Source organism: Cyprinodon tularosa, unplaced genomic scaffold (genome assembly GCF_016077235.1).
Source record: "Cyprinodon tularosa strain WSP-4 unplaced genomic scaffold, ASM1607723v1 ctg73, whole genome shotgun sequence".
In the NCBI taxonomy this organism is placed as follows: domain Eukaryota; kingdom Metazoa; phylum Chordata; class Actinopteri; order Cyprinodontiformes; family Cyprinodontidae; genus Cyprinodon; species Cyprinodon tularosa.
Genome location: NW_024039485.1, coordinates 890,960 through 910,465, shown reverse-complemented (window position 1 = coordinate 910,465; position 19,506 = coordinate 890,960). Strand labels below are relative to the sequence as shown.

Genomic DNA, 19,506 nt, shown 5'->3' with positions numbered 1-19,506 from the left:
CTAGAGGCTGCTGATGAAGGGATTTCTACTGTCGGTGCACCGCTGGTATGTGGGGGTCTGAGCGCCTCCGACAGAAATAGATAATCTGGATGAACTGACTGCAATTATTAAGTTTTCAGGTGGTCTTTCTCACTTAAAAAAATATTAAAACTACTTTATTCCCACTGATAACAGCAAATATAGCTGCAAGATTTAGATTATTTAGATGAAAAAACACCTGCCAGCCGCCGCGGTGAAGAGGAGGAGACCCGCCCAGAGGCTGCTGTTGAATTAAGTTTTCAGGTAGAAAAATAGAGCGGGAGCAAAACTGAGTATGATTGTGCTTTATTCATGTATTTATTACAAAGTATTAATCAAACCCATCAAAGTCATCATCCTCTGTTTCTGAATTAAACAGCTGCGCTAAATCAGACATGCCAGTTTCCCATTCTTCGCTGTCAGAGTCACTTTCCGTGCAGCGCAGCTCCTAAGAAATAATGCCGGCTTTTGCAAAAGCTTGAACAACAGAGCCAGCAGACACATTAGTCCAAGCATCTACAATCCATCCGCAAACTGTGGCGTAACTTGCCCAGCGCTGCCTTCCACTTATCCTGAAACTGTGGTCTCTGTCTGTCATCCATCGCTCCCACGCCGCTCGCAGCCTTACTTTGAACGGCCGCTTCACACCGATGTCGAGCGGTTGAAGTTCCTTTGTCAGATCCCCCGGGATAACGGCGAGCACAGCGTTTATTTGATTCACCTTTTTTTCACATCGGCTGTGAGATGGGCACGCAGTGATGGTGATGCGTGGAAAAAAGCACCTGGTCTCCTCACATACACCTGCCTTTCATCATCTCCAGCCTTTTTCATTTGCGTTAATGTCATCAGAGCTGTCTCGCTGTCAGCTCCCAGATCGGCTTCTCTGATTGGTTGATGCGGCGCGTCCAGCAGCAAAACTTCAATTTTTCCATCTCGAGCAGCAGCAGCGCGTTGGCGGTGCGTCAGATACTTAAACGCTCCCGAGGCGCTGCGGCTGCTGCTCAAAACGCGCTTTTTGCTGCACCTATACGCGCGTCAACCATTGACTTTGCATGTAAACTCGCTGCTTCTGCTGCACCTGCTGGGTCCGGTTCACACCGATGTCGAGCGGTTGAACAGCGAGCACAGCGTTAATTTGTTTCCCCATGTTTTTCACATCAGCTGTGAGATGGGCACGCATGAAGTCACATATTAACAGCGATGGTGATGAGTGGAAAAAAAACACCTGGTCTCCTTACATTCAGCCACTCTTTCATCATCTCCTCAATGAGGTGGTCTCAAAAGTCGCAGTTACAACACACATAAGGCGCACCGCACCAAAGGGCGCACCGCACATTTTGAGGGAAAAAAAAGACGTTTAAGTGCGCCTTATAGTCGTGAAAATACGGTAAATATGCCAAACGGAGCCTTGGCGACTCGGTGAATGTCTAAAAAAAAAAATAAAGAAAAATCATCTTTGCACAATTACCCTGTTAATTTCAAATACTAAGGGGAATCACAGAGAAAACCAACTAGAATGTATAAAACAACAGAAAATAACTAGAAATTAGTGTAGAGTGGGACTGATGTTTGAACGCAGGTTATTTTGCTGCTGCTTACACAAATTTCTGGTTCATAACAGAGTTTGTATAAAAAACAAACAAAAAAACCTAGTGGTTTGAAGGTAGCATATGAGACTTCTTAAAAACTCTACTCACAGCAAGGTGCAGGGGGCTGACAGGAGCTCTGACATCAGAATCATTCAGGATGTCTGTCCCTGAGGTTTCCATTAGCTGCACACAGTCCAAGTTACAACTTACTTGCTTATCATTGACAGGTTATTATAAAGATCAACATATTAAACATGTAACATACGCCCATTCTCTATGAATGCAAAGTTCAAACACTGACAGAGGAAACAAGTGTAATACTACTCACCACATCTAAAGGTGTTTCACTAGCAATCTGCAGAAAATGATTAAGGAAATAAATCAAATAATCTAAGCTACATGAAAAAGACCATTATTCTCGATGGCAGGTTTCCCTCACCAGCTCCAGACAAAGACGGTGTCCGTACGCAGAGGCGTAGTGCACAGCGTTGAAGCCCTGATTGTCCCGAATCCCTGGATTTGCATCATTTCTTAATAAATACTCGAGGCACCTAAAAAAAACAGCAACAAAACAGTTTAGAGAACCACATTGAGGCTAATACCTTTAAAAAACATACTTTGAATTACAGTCATACATGTGAAAACTAGTTCCTAAAAACACAGATATTTTGAAGGGTTACTGACTTTCCATCTGTGTCGGAGGCAGCGGCGTAGTGGAGTGGGGTGCAGCCCCCCTCATCCAAATCGTTGACGCCAGCTCCAGAGCCCACCAGAGCAAACAGACACTGATAGTTACAATTAGCAGCAGCGTAATGGAGAGGGGTCCTGAAATACAATGGGGCACGCAGGTTGGATACTGGTTCCAATTAGATGTTTGGTCCAAATCAGTCATTAAACACCACAGACCTGCCAAAGTTATCCTTTCTATTAAAGTCTGCCCCAGTGTTCAGAAGAAGATTGAGACATTCCAAGTTCCTATGGGGGGAACAGAAATTACAAAAACAATCACTTTGATATTTATTCATCTTTATTTACAGGTAGCCTCGATGGTACAGACCCTCCAGCAGCTGCAGCGTGTAAACAGGTCCTTCCAAAGTCATCTGGAGTATCAATATCAAAGCCTGGGTAAAGTAACATAACAAGAAATGCTCAATGATCTTCATCCATAAAAATGTAACATTATAGTTTATCTTTATGTCACCAATAATGCAGAAATAAGAGACATTTACCTGAAGACAGAAGCTTTCGGCAACAGTCTGAGAAGCCGCTGAGAGCAGCCAAATGCAACGGAAACATTCCGTGAATCCCTCGTCTAGAGGAGAAAAAAAGTCATATAGATTTCTTTAACCTAATGAAATCAATTACTTGAAGTAACGTGGCAGTTCTGATTTTTTTTTTTTACAAGTTGCAGAAACGTGCAAAACACTTGGAGAAAAGCAGCAGATGGGCTTGCTTACTTCGCTGTGTCAGCTTTGTTAGTGATGAGGGTGTTGATGAGGAGCTCGTGTCCGTATCGAGCTGCGATGTGCAGTGGCGTATTTCCGTTTTTATCTTCAATGTCAATCTCAGCACCTTTAGGAATAAAAACAACAAAGAAAAACAGAAGCCAACAGTTAATGCACAAAAATAAAGGGCAACAAGAGAGAGCGATGAAAACAACGGAGCAGATTCAGACCGTTTTCAATGATCTCTTGAGATCTACAAAACCTTCCATGGATAGCCGTCATGTGGAGCGGGGTCTTCCCATCTTTACTCTAGAACACAACAAAAAAATACAGAAATCAGAGAGGTAAATAATGATTTATAACTACTGAGAAGAATGCAACTTAAAGGCTGCAGACCAACAGGATTTTTTCCCTATAGATTACTGATAAATTATCTGATCCATCAACCAGTTAAATGCATCAGGTCTGATTTGAAAATATCCCCCAAAAAATAATAATCCGTCCATTACATATATTGCATAATTTCTTTGACTTTTTATATAGTTTGTCACTTAAAAGTGTAACTCATCTTATGTCTAAAACATAACTCCGTCCCAAGACAAGTTTGGAAAATGCCACCAAAGAGCCCGGTGCAAACATAGGAGCAGGTCTAGGTGTGACGATGAGCCGCTAGTCGAGCCCAGCCTTATTGAAGCAGGGAGAGTGAGCAGAGGGACGCTGGTAGTTACATCACGGATCAAACTTTTGAGGAGGAGGATCCCCCCCCATCCACGATGGAGGTTGAGGAAGGTTTTATGGAGCCCAGTAGGCTCAGCTATCAGTTTGAATCACTTGCTTCAAAGCACTGACTTAGCAATGCAGAAGCCAAAGCTGCTAAGGCAGTGAAAGACAGGATGGCTTGTTACAGAGCTGTAGTTCTGACTGAGCTGTGTTATAAGGCTGTGATGACTAAAGCCTTCATCAGCATGCACCGTTTCAACCAATGAGAAAATTCTACCACCTGGGGGCAGCACCAAGATGGCTTCAAGCCAAATATTGCAGGGACTAAAATGTTTAACATGAAACTAGAGCTGTGACAGTAGGTTGATGTAATCTACTCCATTGCATTAAAGAGTCTACAGAAACATCTCAGAGTGTCTCAATATTTCCCCCATTGGTGCAGGTTAAATGGCATGCAGTCCACTAAGGCAGCTGCAGGGGACAGCATAGCAGCACCTCCCCTGTGGGCAATAAGCACCTCATCATTAGCCTGGCCAGGCAGAATGATACGACATACAGTCTGTTAAGGAGCTGGTAGAGCTTGATTTAAATCAAAAACTCCAAGCGAGGCACCCTGATTCATCTATGAAACACTTATTGCCGTTAAAGAAACTCTCCATTAACAATTTCTGCTGCTTTAGCCTAAAAAAAAAAGCGAGCCATCATATTGTTATAATAGCAGAAAAGCGCTCCATTATGGGTAACTCTGGCGCTGAAAGTGACGCATCGTATAATTCCGCTTCCTGCGCTGTGACTGGTCCGTCCTGACTTATTCACGCTCCATATAATTCAGTCCAGATGGTGAGGCAACCACATCATATGACAGCAGACCCAAGTAGTAACCATGGCCAATATGAGGTATCAATAATCGTATACAAATTAAACTTTTACTGATATAGAAACAAAGATTAAATGGAATGTTAGGCAAGAATGTGGCTTTGTTAACCTTAAAGATCTCATTGGATTATCAATGTATGGCTTAATTATGAAAGTACTTTGTTCCCTTTGCATAGTTTTCTGTTCTATTGCTACAGGAAGGTAGCAGGTGATCAACCCTCTTAGCTGGAGAGTTAGGCTTCCCCTGGGCATATCGTTTAGAATCTGCCACAGCACTGAATGGAAGTTATACAACTGACCAAGCTGTGGTCCATTTATTAAATGCCCACTTTCCCTTTTTGTGCTAGAAACCACAACAACAGTGGAGAAATAATCCATTCACTTTCAAATCTGTTGATGCAATACTGTACTGTCAAAGTTTAGTGTTTGCAGTGAATGTATTCACCTAAAGCAGGCATGTCCAAAATCATTCCTGTCCTGCAGCTTTTAGAGGTTTCTCTAAAAACAGCTGATTCTGATGATCGCAGTTCAGCAAAATTCAGTCAATCAGCTATCAGTGGAAATCAACTGTGCTGAAGCAGGGAAACCTCTATAAGCTGCAGGACAGTGGCCCTAGAGGACAAACTATGGACATGCCTGACTTAAAGCATCACAACTTATTGTAAAATCAATACGTTATAATAATAAGACAGCTGAACGTTTAACCCAAGGCTTGACGTGAACCAGTCATATAAAAATGTGTTGCCATTTCAGTCGTTCAATTCTCTCGTTTCAACATAAAGCACAGATTACAGTCTGAAAGTGGTTCCTCCTACCTTTATATTAACTTCTGCTCCGTTGCACACCAGGAGCTCCAGGCAGTGCGCACCTGGGCGAGAGGCGGCAGTGAAATGTAGGGGTGAAAACCCCTTCTCATTCAATTGGTTAACATCAGCTCCACAGTCGATGAGCTCATTCACAACAACATCCTGCCCATTGTAGCAAGCCACGTGGAGTGGTGCGTTTCCATAAGCATTAGGTTCATTGATCTACACAGGAAGACAAGCAGAAAGCAGGCATGTTTACATGAAGGCCCATTTATATAAAAAAAAACAACATGGCTACTGAAGGAAAAAGTGAAGAGCTTTTAAGCAGGAAACTAATGCGTGTCTGTGGTGTAATGATGAGAGGTATGTGGGTGGAACTTACATCCACCCCTAAATCCAGAAGGTATTTTACAACACTGATCATTCCACTAGAGGCTGCAGCATGTAGGGGGGTGTAGGATTTCTTATCTTTGCAAGCAACCTCAGCTCCATGAGAAGCCAGCAACTTCACCACCTCTATGTGCCCTGAGGAGAAAGACAAGAGCTCATTATACCCATGCACTACCAAGATGATTTCTCAAAAAGCTTTAAATACTTAACATTCAAGAAATGCATTTTAAAGCAAACAAAAAGAAAACAATGTTCAGTTCTTTACCCATATAGGCTGCCCAGTGGATTGCACGACGATCCTTCTTGTCAAAAGCATTAATGTTTGCACCTCTGGAGAGAAGGAGCCTCACCATCTTAAGGAAATAAAAGGGGAAAAAAAGAAAAAAAAATAACCATCACAAAAAACTAAACCTCTATAGCAAGAACTGGCCCTTTAACAGTGCACTTTCAAATTATGCATGCAAAGATAAGGGTTTAGCTACTTATCAACATCACGTGCAGTAAATATCAGATTTAGCTGAATCACAAAAATAATCCGGGGTGGGAAAACACCACATTGGTAGAAACAACACTGGTTAGAAAACTAAAACAGATTATGTCAACATGTGGTTCGAGTTCCAACTGCAAAAAAAAAGTTTGCTTCCTGAAAAAAAAAGTTTATTACACAATAACACTGAAAAAAAAGCTCACAAGCAATTACAGATTGCTTTCTAGCTATGCAACATGCGTTCAACTATCTTCTAGCCATTTACAAGAAGTTGTGATCACAGATAAGGAACTAATAATGACCCCTATTTATGTAACAAATTGGTATTAAGCAGATTACACTGAAACCAATGATTGGCACAGGATATAGCAAGAAAACTGTGGCTGCTCTAACACAGCTACCAGCAATATATTTTGTTGGGTACTTTTTTTATTGAATTTTCAAACGATTATGTAGTCAGAAGGTACATTCACATTCAGATGCATTCTTTTCTTTTGAAACCCAAGACATCTCAGCCGAATAAATTAGCAGATCTTTCAGAACATGTTGATAATTTTATCACAAATGGGCACAAATGCAACTCTTGTTCCATGTTCCAGCACTACAAAGAGTATTGTGTGTACATCATTGTAAGGCTTCCTGTGGGCTAAAGAGGGAGACCAGGAAGTTATAGTAACAGAAAAGTGCACATAAATATGAGCCTGGCTGGACATTGTAGAGGGAGAGAAGAACAATGTTATAAGCAGTAAGCTTTTGCATAACTGTAGCAACAACTTTCAGCTTTGTTGGGCCTTTCCTTGATTTCATTACCTCTAAGTGACCGCTGAAGGCTGCATGGTGGAGAGCAGTGCGGCCTGCTCGGTCCGATACATTCACATTACTGAGGAGAGGGACAAGGGCTTCAGCACAGCGAACGGCTTTGTTGGCTGCAGCGATGTGAAGCGGCGTCTGCCAGTTCTTGTCTCTGGCATTCACGTCTGCAGAGTGTTTCAGCAAAACCTGGACCGCCTCCTGCAAGAAGAAAAAAACAAACAAAAAAATTTGTTACTGTTTATATTCAGCTCAAATTTAACAAGAGAGAGCAGAGGGAGGAAGAATGCACGACACAGGGTCAGAGGAGTATTTGCCTACCTCACAGCAGGAGGCCACAGCTCTGTGCAGAGGAGTCAACCACTTGTTATCTTTGGCATTCACTCTTGCACCTGCAAGGAGGATCAGAGACGATGTCAGAAGGAAAAAAAAATGGTTGAATGAAACTTAACTCACTGGGCAAAAAACTAAAGAGAATGTGGAATATTAATAACAGCAGAGTGCACATAAATACAGGGAAACTGAAACAAATCTAAATGTAGAATATAACATTTCCAACACACTCAAATGCTTTGTGTGACATGCAAGTTCCATAACCGCATTCTGCTCTTTCACCCAGTCTGCTACATTAGCAAATAAACCGAAAATGGTGGACAGGTGCTTCCATCCACAGCCACCAATGCAAGAAATGCTGCAAAGTCTAAATGTGCAACATCAACTCAATAATGTGTCTCACAAAAGATAAATCTATTTTTTAAGGAAGTTATTGCATTTTTCCAGACATTTAGAGACAAGTGCATGAACTGACTCTAAACAGAAAAGGCCCTTCCAAGTCTTCCACAGAACAGGATGAAGGGGATGCAAGAGCGGGCAAATTCATAGGAATCTGGTTAGATGATGGATGCTCAGCAATATGTCCCAATATGAAAAGATCCATCTCCCAGTTTCCCTGGAATCTAAATGGGAGGAGATTGACCTTCCAAAGACAACATGTTAAACACCTTTTATATATGAGTATCTCAGAGAAGTGGTCTTCACTCATGATTACATCATTTTGTCAATATTTCACTTTACAATCCTTCAGGAAGTATTATAAATTAGTCCTTAAAATGATTTTGATAAGTTTCAGAGTTGTTAGTTTAAAGGGTCATCATGGATTATTTTCATTGTCTTTTTTTTATGGTAGATTATTTCTGCAGAGTGATGTTAATGTGCCACATCCCCATTATGGTCTTTACCTCTGTAAATTGAAAAGCAAGTACCCTTTTAAATAAACAACATTTTATTCAAAGGTTCAAGTGTCTTTATTTTCACTAAAATAAAATAACTAGTCAAAAAATCCTAACATTCTTACATGCTGGATTTTCTTTTTCTTTTATACCAACATGGAAATCAATATAAAGTACTTTGAAACTGCATAAAACAAACATTACCAATAAAACAAGAAAGACTCAATATTAGACCCATTAAAATAACCTCAATGTAGGCAAACTGAACGTTGAACTATTTTGGTGAAGTGAATAACATAGAGATAGATCATGGTGACTAGGGGTGTAAATAATAATCGTTTTGTATCGATGCATCGATCCAAAAGCCGACGATCCGATGCATCGACACGTCCGCAAGATAATCGATTAATGTTTTTTTTTCCCCCCCGGTCTATTTTTATCCATTTGCTCCTGGGCGTAATTCTCCCTCCCGTGCTGCGGTGCCGCTAAACCTATTTTGCCCTCCTACCGCGCTTCCTGGTTATACTCTTACAGCAGTTTGTTGCAGCAAGCTTCACACAGACATTTTTAAATTATGCTCAGTATTGAAGCGTGGTCTATGCTACACGCTGTGGATGAGGATGAGGAAGTGGGGGCGAGTTTAGTCCGACGATGGAGGGAAAAAAGAGCGGAGATTCAGCTGGAAAAAGGCTCCCAGCGTTCTCGCGCACCTCGCTCTTCTAGCGGGTCAAACTTCACGAGTTGTTTTCCGCAATTTCGGTCATAAAAACAAAACAAGCCGGCCTCCCGTCTGGTGCACTGTTTGCGGTCAGCTACAATTTGGAGAGGAGCAGCGGAGCGTCTCTCAAGGGGCGGTGACGTCAACACTCTGGAGCCTTCTTCTTCTTCTTTTTTTTAATGGCGGTTGGCAAACAACTTATAGGTGCATTACCGCCACCTTCCAGAATGGAGTATGGACCAGACAAACTATTATATTCTCCCTAAAATACCCGTTCTTCTTAGAAAATTAAAAATACTACCAAAAACTACATCCCCAGATGACCTTTGAAACAATTCCCCTTATATCTAGTTTATTTTTATTCCTGTCTAACTCTCTACACAACATCTCTCTTTCCTGAATATATTTATTACATTCTAAAAAAATATGTTGGACAGTTTCTCTGGAGCCGAGGTATTGCATTGAACTCATTACACTGATATTGTGCAGTATTTTTGCAGTATTTTTTGATGCAACTTTTCTACTTCTGTTATTTGCTGTTGTTTCTAAAGAAAATGCATAATGATATTACAGCTTTCATTGATTTATTTCAAACTTGAAACTTTGTTTAGCCTGTAAGGTGTAAAAAAAAAAAAATAATAATAATAATTAAAAAAAAAAAATTAACCGATTAATCGATTAATCGAATCGAATCGTGGTGTATTCTTAAGTATCGAAAATAATCGAATCGTTGGGTCAGGAAATCGATACTGAATCGAATCGCCATGATGGATGTGATTTACACCCCTAATGGTGACCATGTATGACGACTATCTGTCCTTGCCCAGGGTTTGAATCATGACTTGCTGCCTCTCTCTTTCTGCATCAAATTTGTAAATACTGCGAATAAAGGCCCCCAGTGCCACAAAAAAACAAAAAGAAATTTTTTTTCTTAATTTTGAATATCGTCAATGCAAACACGACAAATGGCCACAAACCTATCCGTCAGTTTTTCGTTTTAAGTCCTCACACACAACAGGAAGAAAAAGATGACAAACAAGTGCTTCATCATCATGATTCTGGTCGTCATTTTGGACTGGACCAAAGCAGATAAAGGACCTAGCTTTAAAGCTAAACTGATACCTGAAAGCCCGTATGAAAACATACCTGAAAGAATCAGTAGCTCAATAATTTCTGCATCTCCAAGATAGGCAGCGGCGTGTAGAGGCGTTCGCTTCTCATTATCCTGCGAACAGAGGAACACAGATGTTCTTCATTTAAAGCAAAACAGTTTTAGTTGTTTTTTTCCCCTCCAGATTAACCCTGGCTCCGATATGATAGTGAAAAGCCAATATAGGGAGTCAAAACAAAGTCCAATAAATTCATTGTTTTTATCATCACATTCCAGTCGAACACAAAACAAGTGCAAACCAGCCAGACTTTAAATCAAACACCCCACCCACCCCACCAGGACAGTAATGGTTAGCTATGCAATAACTAAGCTAAGCCAGTTACACAGTCAGAACTGTAAAGTCAGACCATGTGCTGCTTTGTTTACAACAACTGACAGAAAGTGCTGCACAAGGCCTTTCAAGGACAGCTATACGCTGGAGATATCCAATTCAGTTCTGCTGAGACACATTTAAACTAAAGGCACAATATGAGGAAACAGATGCTGATATAGATGGCTGCTGGGATTACCTGCACATTCACATCCTCTTTTTTGAATATGAGGGAGCGTACTTCATCTGGGTCCACGTTAAAGATTGCTTTCAGCAAAGGAGGCTGTGAAAGGACAGATTTAAAGTGCATTAAAAACATTTACTTAAAATGCATTTCTGCCAGAAAAGTGTCATATAACATTGTAAACATCAAGCAAACCACAACATGCACTAAGAGCCTTGTAGGTTGTATTTGTTATGCAAACAGCTTCAATGAAATTAAAGATATAGAAATGGTGCTGAAACCTTAAAACTAAAGAACACCTCCTGGTCTACATTATCAAGCACCACGATGCAAACGCGGCTCATCTCCTCGTGGATCTAATCCTCTCATTTGAATTGAGCCTTGAATTACAACAAAGTAATGATGCCTTCATCTTCAGTCTGTTTTCAGAAATCCCATCTGTGTTTAGAGAGCAGAGGATTCCTAAAACTGTCAAAACAAAGGCATTCCATCCCACAGAGGTGAATTTAATTCTTCCAATAAAAGCAGCTCCATATGAAAGTTCCATAGGTGTCCATTTTTACTCTGCTGCAAATAAAGTTGACCAAAAGAAAAAAAAAGAAAAAGCATGCAGCTGATCTGACAAACATCTAGAAGGAGCCAAAATCTATAACTAAACAAGAAAAAAAGAAGAGGAAAGAACAAATTTTGTTCTTTAAAGTCAGGTTTTTATGCATTGACTGCAACATGGATTGGGGTCTTAAACAGTAGTGAAATAAGCCCAACCCTCTGCAGGATGTCACACAGGGAAAGAGGCATTTGGACAGTCTGTCCTGAACAGGAAAGTAAAACAGGCTAACTATGTGGAACACATTTAAACTTTTACAGAAGGAAAATACTTTCCTGTTCATAACCAGTATGACATAAATGAAAGCTCTCCATGGGCCAGTGGGATTTTAAGAATCAAATTCCAACCATTTCAAAGCTTTTTGCCTGATACCCTAACATGTAAACTTCTATTATTCCGGTTAGACAAGTGGCAGGAAAACAGCTGCTCCAAAGGATATCTGATGAATGGCTGGCTTTTTATAAACCAGCATCATTGTTCTTCAGAAAACCTTTTATACTATTTAGGCATGGGGCCTTTTAAAGCTCTGCACCACTTATATCTTTCCTATAGGTTAAAGTGATTTAAATAAAACCAGAGAGAAAGTGTCAGACTGATCAGGTTTCTCCAGCTGTAATTGGCATAGAGCAGGCATGTCCAAAGTCAGTCCTTGAGGGCCGCCATCCTACAGGTTTTAAATGTTTCTCGACCTCAGCACAGTTGAATCAGGTAATTTTAATTCATCAAAGGCCTCATAATCTTCTATCAATAGAAATCAGGTGTGCTGAAGCAAGGGGACATCTAAAACCTGCAGGGAAGCAGCCATCAAGGACTGACTTTGAGCACGAGTGGCATAGAGAAAAGCAGCTCTGCCCCAAAATATTTTCTGCTCAGTGTCGATTAGCTTGCTTAATGGAGGCTACTAGACTTTTCTCCAAAGTACGAAAAAAGACAGAAGTAAGGTTGATTTATACTCAGAAACCAGATCACCTGCGTGCGTCGCAGTGACTGCAAATGCACCCCCGCCCCTACTGCAGACACTGCTGCACCTCTCCAAAATTGTAGGTGACCACAGACAGTGCTGCAGACAGGAGGCTTCTGATTGGTCAAACCTTGTTTTGTTTTTATGAGCGCGATTGTGGAAAACAAACGACTTGTGAAGTTGAACCAGCTAGAAGAGGGAGGTGCGCGAGAACGCAGGGACCCCTTTTCCACCAGGATCCCCGCTCTTTTTTGCGCTCATGTCCCTATGTTGTTGCACAAACTTGCCCCCACTTCCTCCCCGCCTCGGCCGTATCTAGACCCACAGCTAGTTCGTGATTGTCCCTCTTGCATTGTGGCGTAGAATAATAGCGCAGACCACGCTTCAATATTGGGCGACAAGCTCATTGCGACATACTGCTGCGGGAGTTATAACCCGCCCTTCAGCTCTGAACAGCCATGCTGTGGAAACTAAAGATGTGCCACCCAGCTGTTAAATATACCCAATTTTATAGTTTGTGGACTAAGAGCAAAAAACAAAACACAGATTCTGCCAGAAACCCCAAACTACATTATCTATCAATTATTAGTTAATAAATTATCCTACAGTTGATGGATCTCATCATTTGACGAACGATTAATTGATAAGAAGCCATTTCCTTAAAAACTTGTTTTCTTTTATATCAATACAATGCTGAGCAGGGTTCTCATCTGGACTTTTTATGTGCGTAGCATATAAATATGTACTAAGTTTTTTGCCCTTTATATTCCAAATGTTTATCTATAAATGTTGCTAAAAGTATCTCTTTTAAGATTAACTGAGAAAATATATAGATCAATCAATTATTAGAACAATGGATAGGTGCCGCCATATAGACTGACAGACTTAAAGAAATGTTAAGTCTGTCAAAGAAATGAAGATGAAACAAAGCAAGGACATATTGGGTTATTGAATGCAAAAGATGGATAAACTGTGTGAAACACAAATGATTTCCAATGTATAGAGATGTAAAACTATCACTAAAAGACAGCGCGCATCGCTCTGACATGATGTCAGAGCCGCTTCGTTTCAATGAGGTGGGTGCAAACTGTGAAATGACTCTCAGTTTTTAGTGTATCAGAGATAGCAACATATATGTAACAAAGACTGAGTTATAAAAATGTACAAGCAGTTTGCATTAATATTGCTTTTAATATTTTAAATAAAAGCTTAAAGCCTGGGTTTTTACTTTAATATTTAACTCTTTACAGAAATAGAGAAGCGTTGTGTAACTGTGGTGTTTTTTTTCAGTTAAAAGTTTTAAAGAATGGCTCGAACACTAATTCAGCTTTTAGACCATGAGGGGCATCACCTTAGAGTCATTTGAAAAAGTTTGGGCACCCCTATTTAAGCTTCATTATTTTTATTTCTTAATATTTGGGTGTTTGCAATACATATTTCAGTTTGATATATGTAATAACTGATGGACACAGCCATATTTCAGTATTGAACTGATGTTCATTGAAATAACAGAAAATCTGCAATATGCATTAAAACAAAACTTGACAGGTGTTAAAATGTGGGTACCCTAAATATTTTTATTGATTTGAATACCCTTAACTACTCTTTACCGACTTACTGAAACAAAAAATTTGTTTTTTTATTCATTAAGATTTGAACTTCATAGCCAGGTGTATCCGATCATGAGAAAATTTATTTAAGGCGGCCAGTTGCAAGTTATTCTCCTGTTTGAATCTCCTCTGATATTCATCCTGGGCACCTCAAAACAACTCTGAAATGATCTGAAAACAAAGATTGTTCAACATAGCCGTTCAGGGGAAGGATACAAAAAGTTGTCCCACAGATTTAAACTGTCAGTTTTGACTGTGAAGAACATAGTAAGGAAATGGAAGACCACAGGGACAGTTCTTCTTAAGCCCAGAAGTAGCAGGCCAAGAAAAATATCAGAGGCAGGGAAGAAGAATGAGCTGCAGCATCATCTTGCTGCAGATGGTGTCACTGTGCATCGTTCAACAATTCAGCGCACAATTCAGCTATGTGGGATAGTGATGCGACAGAAGCCTTTTCTGCAAGCACGCCACAAACAGAATCACTTGAGGTATGCAAAAGCACATTTGGACAAACCAGCTTTATTTTGGAATAAGGTCCTGTGGACTGATGGAACAAAGATTGAGTTGTTTGGTCATAAAAAAGGCGTTACACATGGCGCAAAAAAACACAGCTTTCCAAGAAAAACACTTGCTACCCACAGCAAAATTAGGTGGAGGTTCCATCATGCTTTGGGGCTGTGCTGCCAATACTGGCGCTGGGAATCTTTTTAAAGTTGAGGGTTGCATGGATTCCACTCAATATCAGCAGATTCTTGAGAATAATGTTCAAGAATCAGTTACGAAGTTAAAGTTCCACCGGGGGATGGATATTTCAGCCAGACATTGATCCAAAACCCCGCTCCAAATCTTCTCAGGCATTCATGCAGAGGAACACTTACAATGTTCTAGAATGGCCATCCCAATCCCCAGACCTGAATATCATTAAACCTCTGTGGGATGATTTGAAAAAGGCTGTCCATGCTCGGCGACCATCAAAATGAACTGGAATTGTTTTGCAAATAATGGTCAAAAATCTCTTCATCCAGGACCCAGAAACTCATCAAAAGCTACAGGAAGCAACTAGAGGCTGTTGTTTTTGCAAAAGGAGGATCTACTAAATATTAATGTCTCTTTTTTGCTGAGGTGCCCATATTTTTGCACCTGTCAAATTTTGTTTTAATGCGTACTGTATATTTTCTGTTAGTCCAATAATCCTCAATTCAATACTGAAATATAACTGTGTCCATCAGTTATTAGATATATCAATCTGAAATAGCTGTTGCAAAGACCCAAATATTTAAAAATAAAAATGGTACTCAAACTATTTCATATGACTGTAATAGATAAATTATAACACTTAAGAGATAATAAAAAAAAGCTGATTAAAACTGTATGGTAACCATCTCCTGCTGTGCATAAAACTGCATCTGATATATTCCTTGTCCCTCAAATTAGGAACAAAGCTGCACGTAGAATTACATTAATTCAATGAGACGTACCCCCGTTTAACCCACCAGGCCGCCCAGCCATTCTATTATCTAAAGTGCAGCCATGCATTTTGGAGGAGGTCATGTAGAAAACATGTCTTCTAGCATGTATGGCAGAGCTTAAGCAACTAACTATGAGTTACAAGTAAAAAGAGAACTAGCAAACCCTAAACTATGCTCATCTTTCTATTCTACTTCCACATTTGCCGTGACTAATAAGCAAAAATGCAGGTTTAATAAATATTGGTTTACGACATATACAAACATACTGCCGCTTGGTCAAGTATTGACCCCATGAACTGTCCCACATTTTGTAACGTTACAACCACAAACTTTACCCTGTTTTATAATCATTGTATGCACCAGAACACAAATAAGTGTGCAATAGTGAAGATAAAAGTTAGGATATTATAAGGAAAAATCTTTTAATGCCAATATGGCTGCATATATTATAGGGTGTGTGTCGACCTGCTTCACATATCTGGATAAATTAAGATTTATGGAGTCAACAATAAACAGTTGTCCTCTTAACAGAGCTTCCTCCCTGAGCTGTTTAACTCATCGGGCCCTCCAAGGGCCTATTGGCATTCTGCTTCCATTTATAGTTGATGGCGAGAATAGTAAGATGTCTAAAATCTGGGATACAGTTTTCTAATCTGATCAGGTTTTAAACTTCCTCAAAACTTATGCATGACTTTAAATTACAAGCAGATCGCCTGGGTTTTACTAATTGAGTAAATTTGACATTTGATTTTATTTTGGGGTACCAAAGAAGAGACCCAAGTAAACAGAACCCCAAACATTCAGATTTTCATTTATTAACTTTTTAAAAAACATGTACAACTTCAGTTTCACCACATAATTATATTCTACTTTTTTTGTTACAGCTCAATGTCCTAATCTGAATGTTGTGAGTAAAATGTCTCAGTTTCCCTCCTATACCAATGTACCCTTAAGGAAGGTAACCGTAAACTAACACCAAATTGCCCACCAATCTGCATATTGGTATATCGATCGGTGCACATGACTTGGATGTAAAGTTCTTAGCATTGAGAGAAAAGCTTTTTTGTTTAGTTTATGGCATTACAAAAGTGGAGAAAATTTTAAAAAGGTATGAACACTTCTGCAAGGCACTTTAGGAGTTATAGGAACTGCTTTAGTTTAAAAGGAAGCAAGTAAATAAAATATTTTCCTTTTGTCAGAGACAGACATGATCGAATCGCTGCATAACAAAAGATGAGTCATTTCAGTTCTTTCCAAGGACTTTGTTTCATTTTACAAAAATGCAGCTAAACAGCATTAGATGTATGGACGGCATAACTTTTATGCAGCCTTTTCAAAAACACAAGCGCTGATAATGAGGATTGTCTGTTGGGCAGAGGAAAGGGGGGTAAAGCTGCCAAACTGTTTATTTGTAAATCCTCCACACAGAGAAGGAAAGATCTGCATTTAGCTAGTTATGGTTCTCTAGTCCCGGACAAGTGTTGAGGGAAATGTTCCACGCTCCTTTCTACTGTGTGTGTGCATCTCCTCTCCTCACGTACAAGCCAGGCCACTTAATACCATCACCATGGAGACAGCTCGCTGGCAACTCCAGTGGCCAACAGGAGCCCCAGCCACATGATCATTCAGGCACACAGACAATAAAGGACACATACACGTTTATGTGACAAGAATAGCATGCGTGTGCAAGAAACAAACCCTTCAACTGCAGCAGAGAGACCCTTTCTCACGTTCAGAAGTAGGTTTTAACTGTTAAACATAGCAAAAAAATAAAAAGGGATCCATATCTGGTTCCACCAAAATACCAGACAGGTCATAGAAATTATACTCATTAAGCTCTGGGATACACCTGCATCACTGACATTCGTGTAAAAGTTCTTAAAAGGCTCCAGAAAAATGTGACACATATAACGTAACTTTCATAGGATAATAAAAATATTAAATGACTCAATGAAACGTAACTTCAGACAAAAATATAAGTTGTAAAACCTTGCAGTCGAAAATGAAATGAATATGTTTCCAAAGTGTAAATAAAGCCTCGGACGTTTAGTTCCAATATCAACAGATCGCTTCAGCTCTAATGGCAGTCAACCCACACTTCTTTACATGGATTTAACCACTGATTCCACCGCATATTTACTTTGAATGACCACTTCAGTCAATTTTCTAAGTGCTGCTTTATCTTAGTGCCCTACATAATTACTTCCTATGCGAGAAGCCATCATTTCACGTCGGCTCTGACTAATTGCTGGGGATAAATACCACATCATTGGCTGGTTTTAACTTCGTAACAGCTAATCTCTTACTGATGCTAACAACAGGTTTTCCAATAAATATATCATACTCTAAACCATAACCCGCTAATTTTTCCTCATTTCGCTGCAGTTTGGTTAATTAATTCAGGAAATACATTAAAATGCTTCCGTTTCAGAGACTAGCCTCGGATTTACATTCCGTTGGCGAATGCCGAAATTGGACGATGCTAAGCTAACATTAGCCATTTTTGACGCAAAATACTGACTTACCTGGTCTCTTATTTTGAGAACCACCATATTTCTGTAATTTTAACTGTTCTCGTGTAGATTCATAAAGAAAGGTTAGTCACTTCCCCGTCGATCTTTCTGACAGAGGCCTAACTAGACTGTAGCTTAGCTCCAGCGTTAGCTTCCTATGCTGATGGCATGAAAGCAGAGATGCAGCGGAAACTCCATAACATTGCCGCCACCGTATTTCACCCCCTCAAAAAGACACGCCGCGATTGGCCAACTGAGCTCAACGTGTTAACAAAACGCTTTTTCATTGGTTGTTGCTCAGACTACTTTTGACAGACGCATAGTTGCATTTCTAAGAACGCTCATACAGATGTTCTGTAAAAAACACTAGAAACTATTTTTAAACTATTCCAATTTGACTGTTTTAAGCAACCATTCTTTACTTAGTATAAATGCTGTCTTCGTACCAGTAAAGCCTTTTTCGCATTACTCACGTAAAAGTGACTCACCCTTATATTTCATGAGGGCAAAAAACCAAGTAGCCAATTTCCAAAAGAGTCGTTAGTAAATATTAATATAAGTGCTATGGAATAGTTTTTTTGTTCTTTTTTTTTTTACAGTTAATTGATAACTTATGATAAACATTTTAAACATAAAATGTATACAGTATATTGTACAGAACAATGTTTCACATTTGAGCTGCTCTTGCCCTCTAGTTGTTTACCCTAGAATTACGCTCAAGACTGAAGAAAAATGTGCATGTCTTAAACCAAATGGTTACTGTAATGCTTTTCTTAGTTAGTCCATTAATAAAGTATATTCATTTGTACTAACCTAATACACATGGGAAGAACATCTAGTCAATCTGTTGCAAATATTGTTTAAGAACTGCACAAGGCTGCATGATAGTTCTAAATGCCACGGTGTCTAATCAGAGATTAATGCAGTATTTAAATAATTTTTGAAAGGTGTAGCTACAGAAGCTGGTTATTAAAAGCTGGTGATTTCCTGTGCACCGTAAAAACAGGATAGGCAGAATGAAAGGATGTAAAAAAAAAAAAAAAAAAAAAAGATTGTAATCATTTATATTTTGCAATTAAATTCTTTGCATTCAAATTAAATTCGTCCTTACCGTTTAATCCATCCTCTATGGAGCCGTGGGCTGCCACTGTGCAACTCTCGGGGAGCCTTCTAGAGCTAAGGGTTGTTGCTCATGGGGCTAAAGTGGCATGGTGTGGGATTCAAACCACGGACAAAACTGCTTGACTTAAACCAATATTTTACTACTCCATTGGTAGTCTACATTAGGTATTGTGATTTCTGTGACCAAAGGTTTCTGTTACTGTGACAGCCCACCAACAGTCTCAAAGGCAATCTATAACATTTAAACTGTTGTAGTGACTTCATGAAGGTAACCTAAATCAACATGTGGCATATATATTAACCATAAGGACTAAGTGTTACACTTTTTATGCAATTTTGATCTTTCATAGTCCAAGTTTACTTCTAGCACCTTACAAAAGTTTAGTTTAGTTTAGTTTATTTAAGATCCCCATTAGCTGTAACAAGCTACAGCTATTCTTCCTGGGGTCCAACAACAAAATATGAAATAAA

At 39.6% G+C, this 19,506-nt stretch overlaps 1 protein-coding gene across 2 annotated transcripts in view; it reads right to left on the bottom strand.

Moving 5' to 3' along the window:
- The window catches only part of ankrd28b (ankyrin repeat domain 28b), a 29,382-nt gene extending 11,236 nt beyond the window's left edge, over positions 1–18,146 (bottom strand). The window contains exons 1-17 of one of the 2 annotated variants that reach the window (XM_038269498.1): positions 17,926–18,146; positions 10,769–10,852; positions 10,235–10,313; positions 7,463–7,533; positions 7,142–7,342; positions 6,110–6,197; positions 5,837–5,979; positions 5,464–5,676; positions 3,283–3,361; positions 3,065–3,179; positions 2,837–2,919; positions 2,665–2,728; positions 2,514–2,582; positions 2,292–2,432; positions 2,047–2,158; positions 1,936–1,962; positions 1,716–1,790 (exon numbers count right to left, since the gene is read on the bottom strand). In XM_038269498.1, coding sequence (XP_038125426.1) covers positions 1,716–1,790; positions 1,936–1,962; positions 2,047–2,158; positions 2,292–2,432; positions 2,514–2,582; positions 2,665–2,728; positions 2,837–2,919; positions 3,065–3,179; positions 3,283–3,361; positions 5,464–5,676; positions 5,837–5,979; positions 6,110–6,197; positions 7,142–7,342; positions 7,463–7,533; positions 10,235–10,313; positions 10,769–10,852; positions 17,926–17,952 — 1,671 coding nt within the window. In that variant the 5' untranslated portion in view covers positions 17,953–18,146. Of the gene's footprint in view, positions 1–1,715; positions 1,791–1,935; positions 1,963–2,046; positions 2,159–2,291; positions 2,433–2,513; positions 2,583–2,664; positions 2,729–2,836; positions 2,920–3,064; positions 3,180–3,282; positions 3,362–5,463; positions 5,677–5,836; positions 5,980–6,109; positions 6,198–7,141; positions 7,343–7,462; positions 7,534–10,234; positions 10,314–10,768; positions 10,853–11,034; positions 11,235–17,925 lie in introns of those variants that run through there. The other variant, XM_038269497.1, reaches the window with a different exon arrangement.
- Positions 18,147–19,506: the final 1,360 nt, after the last annotated feature.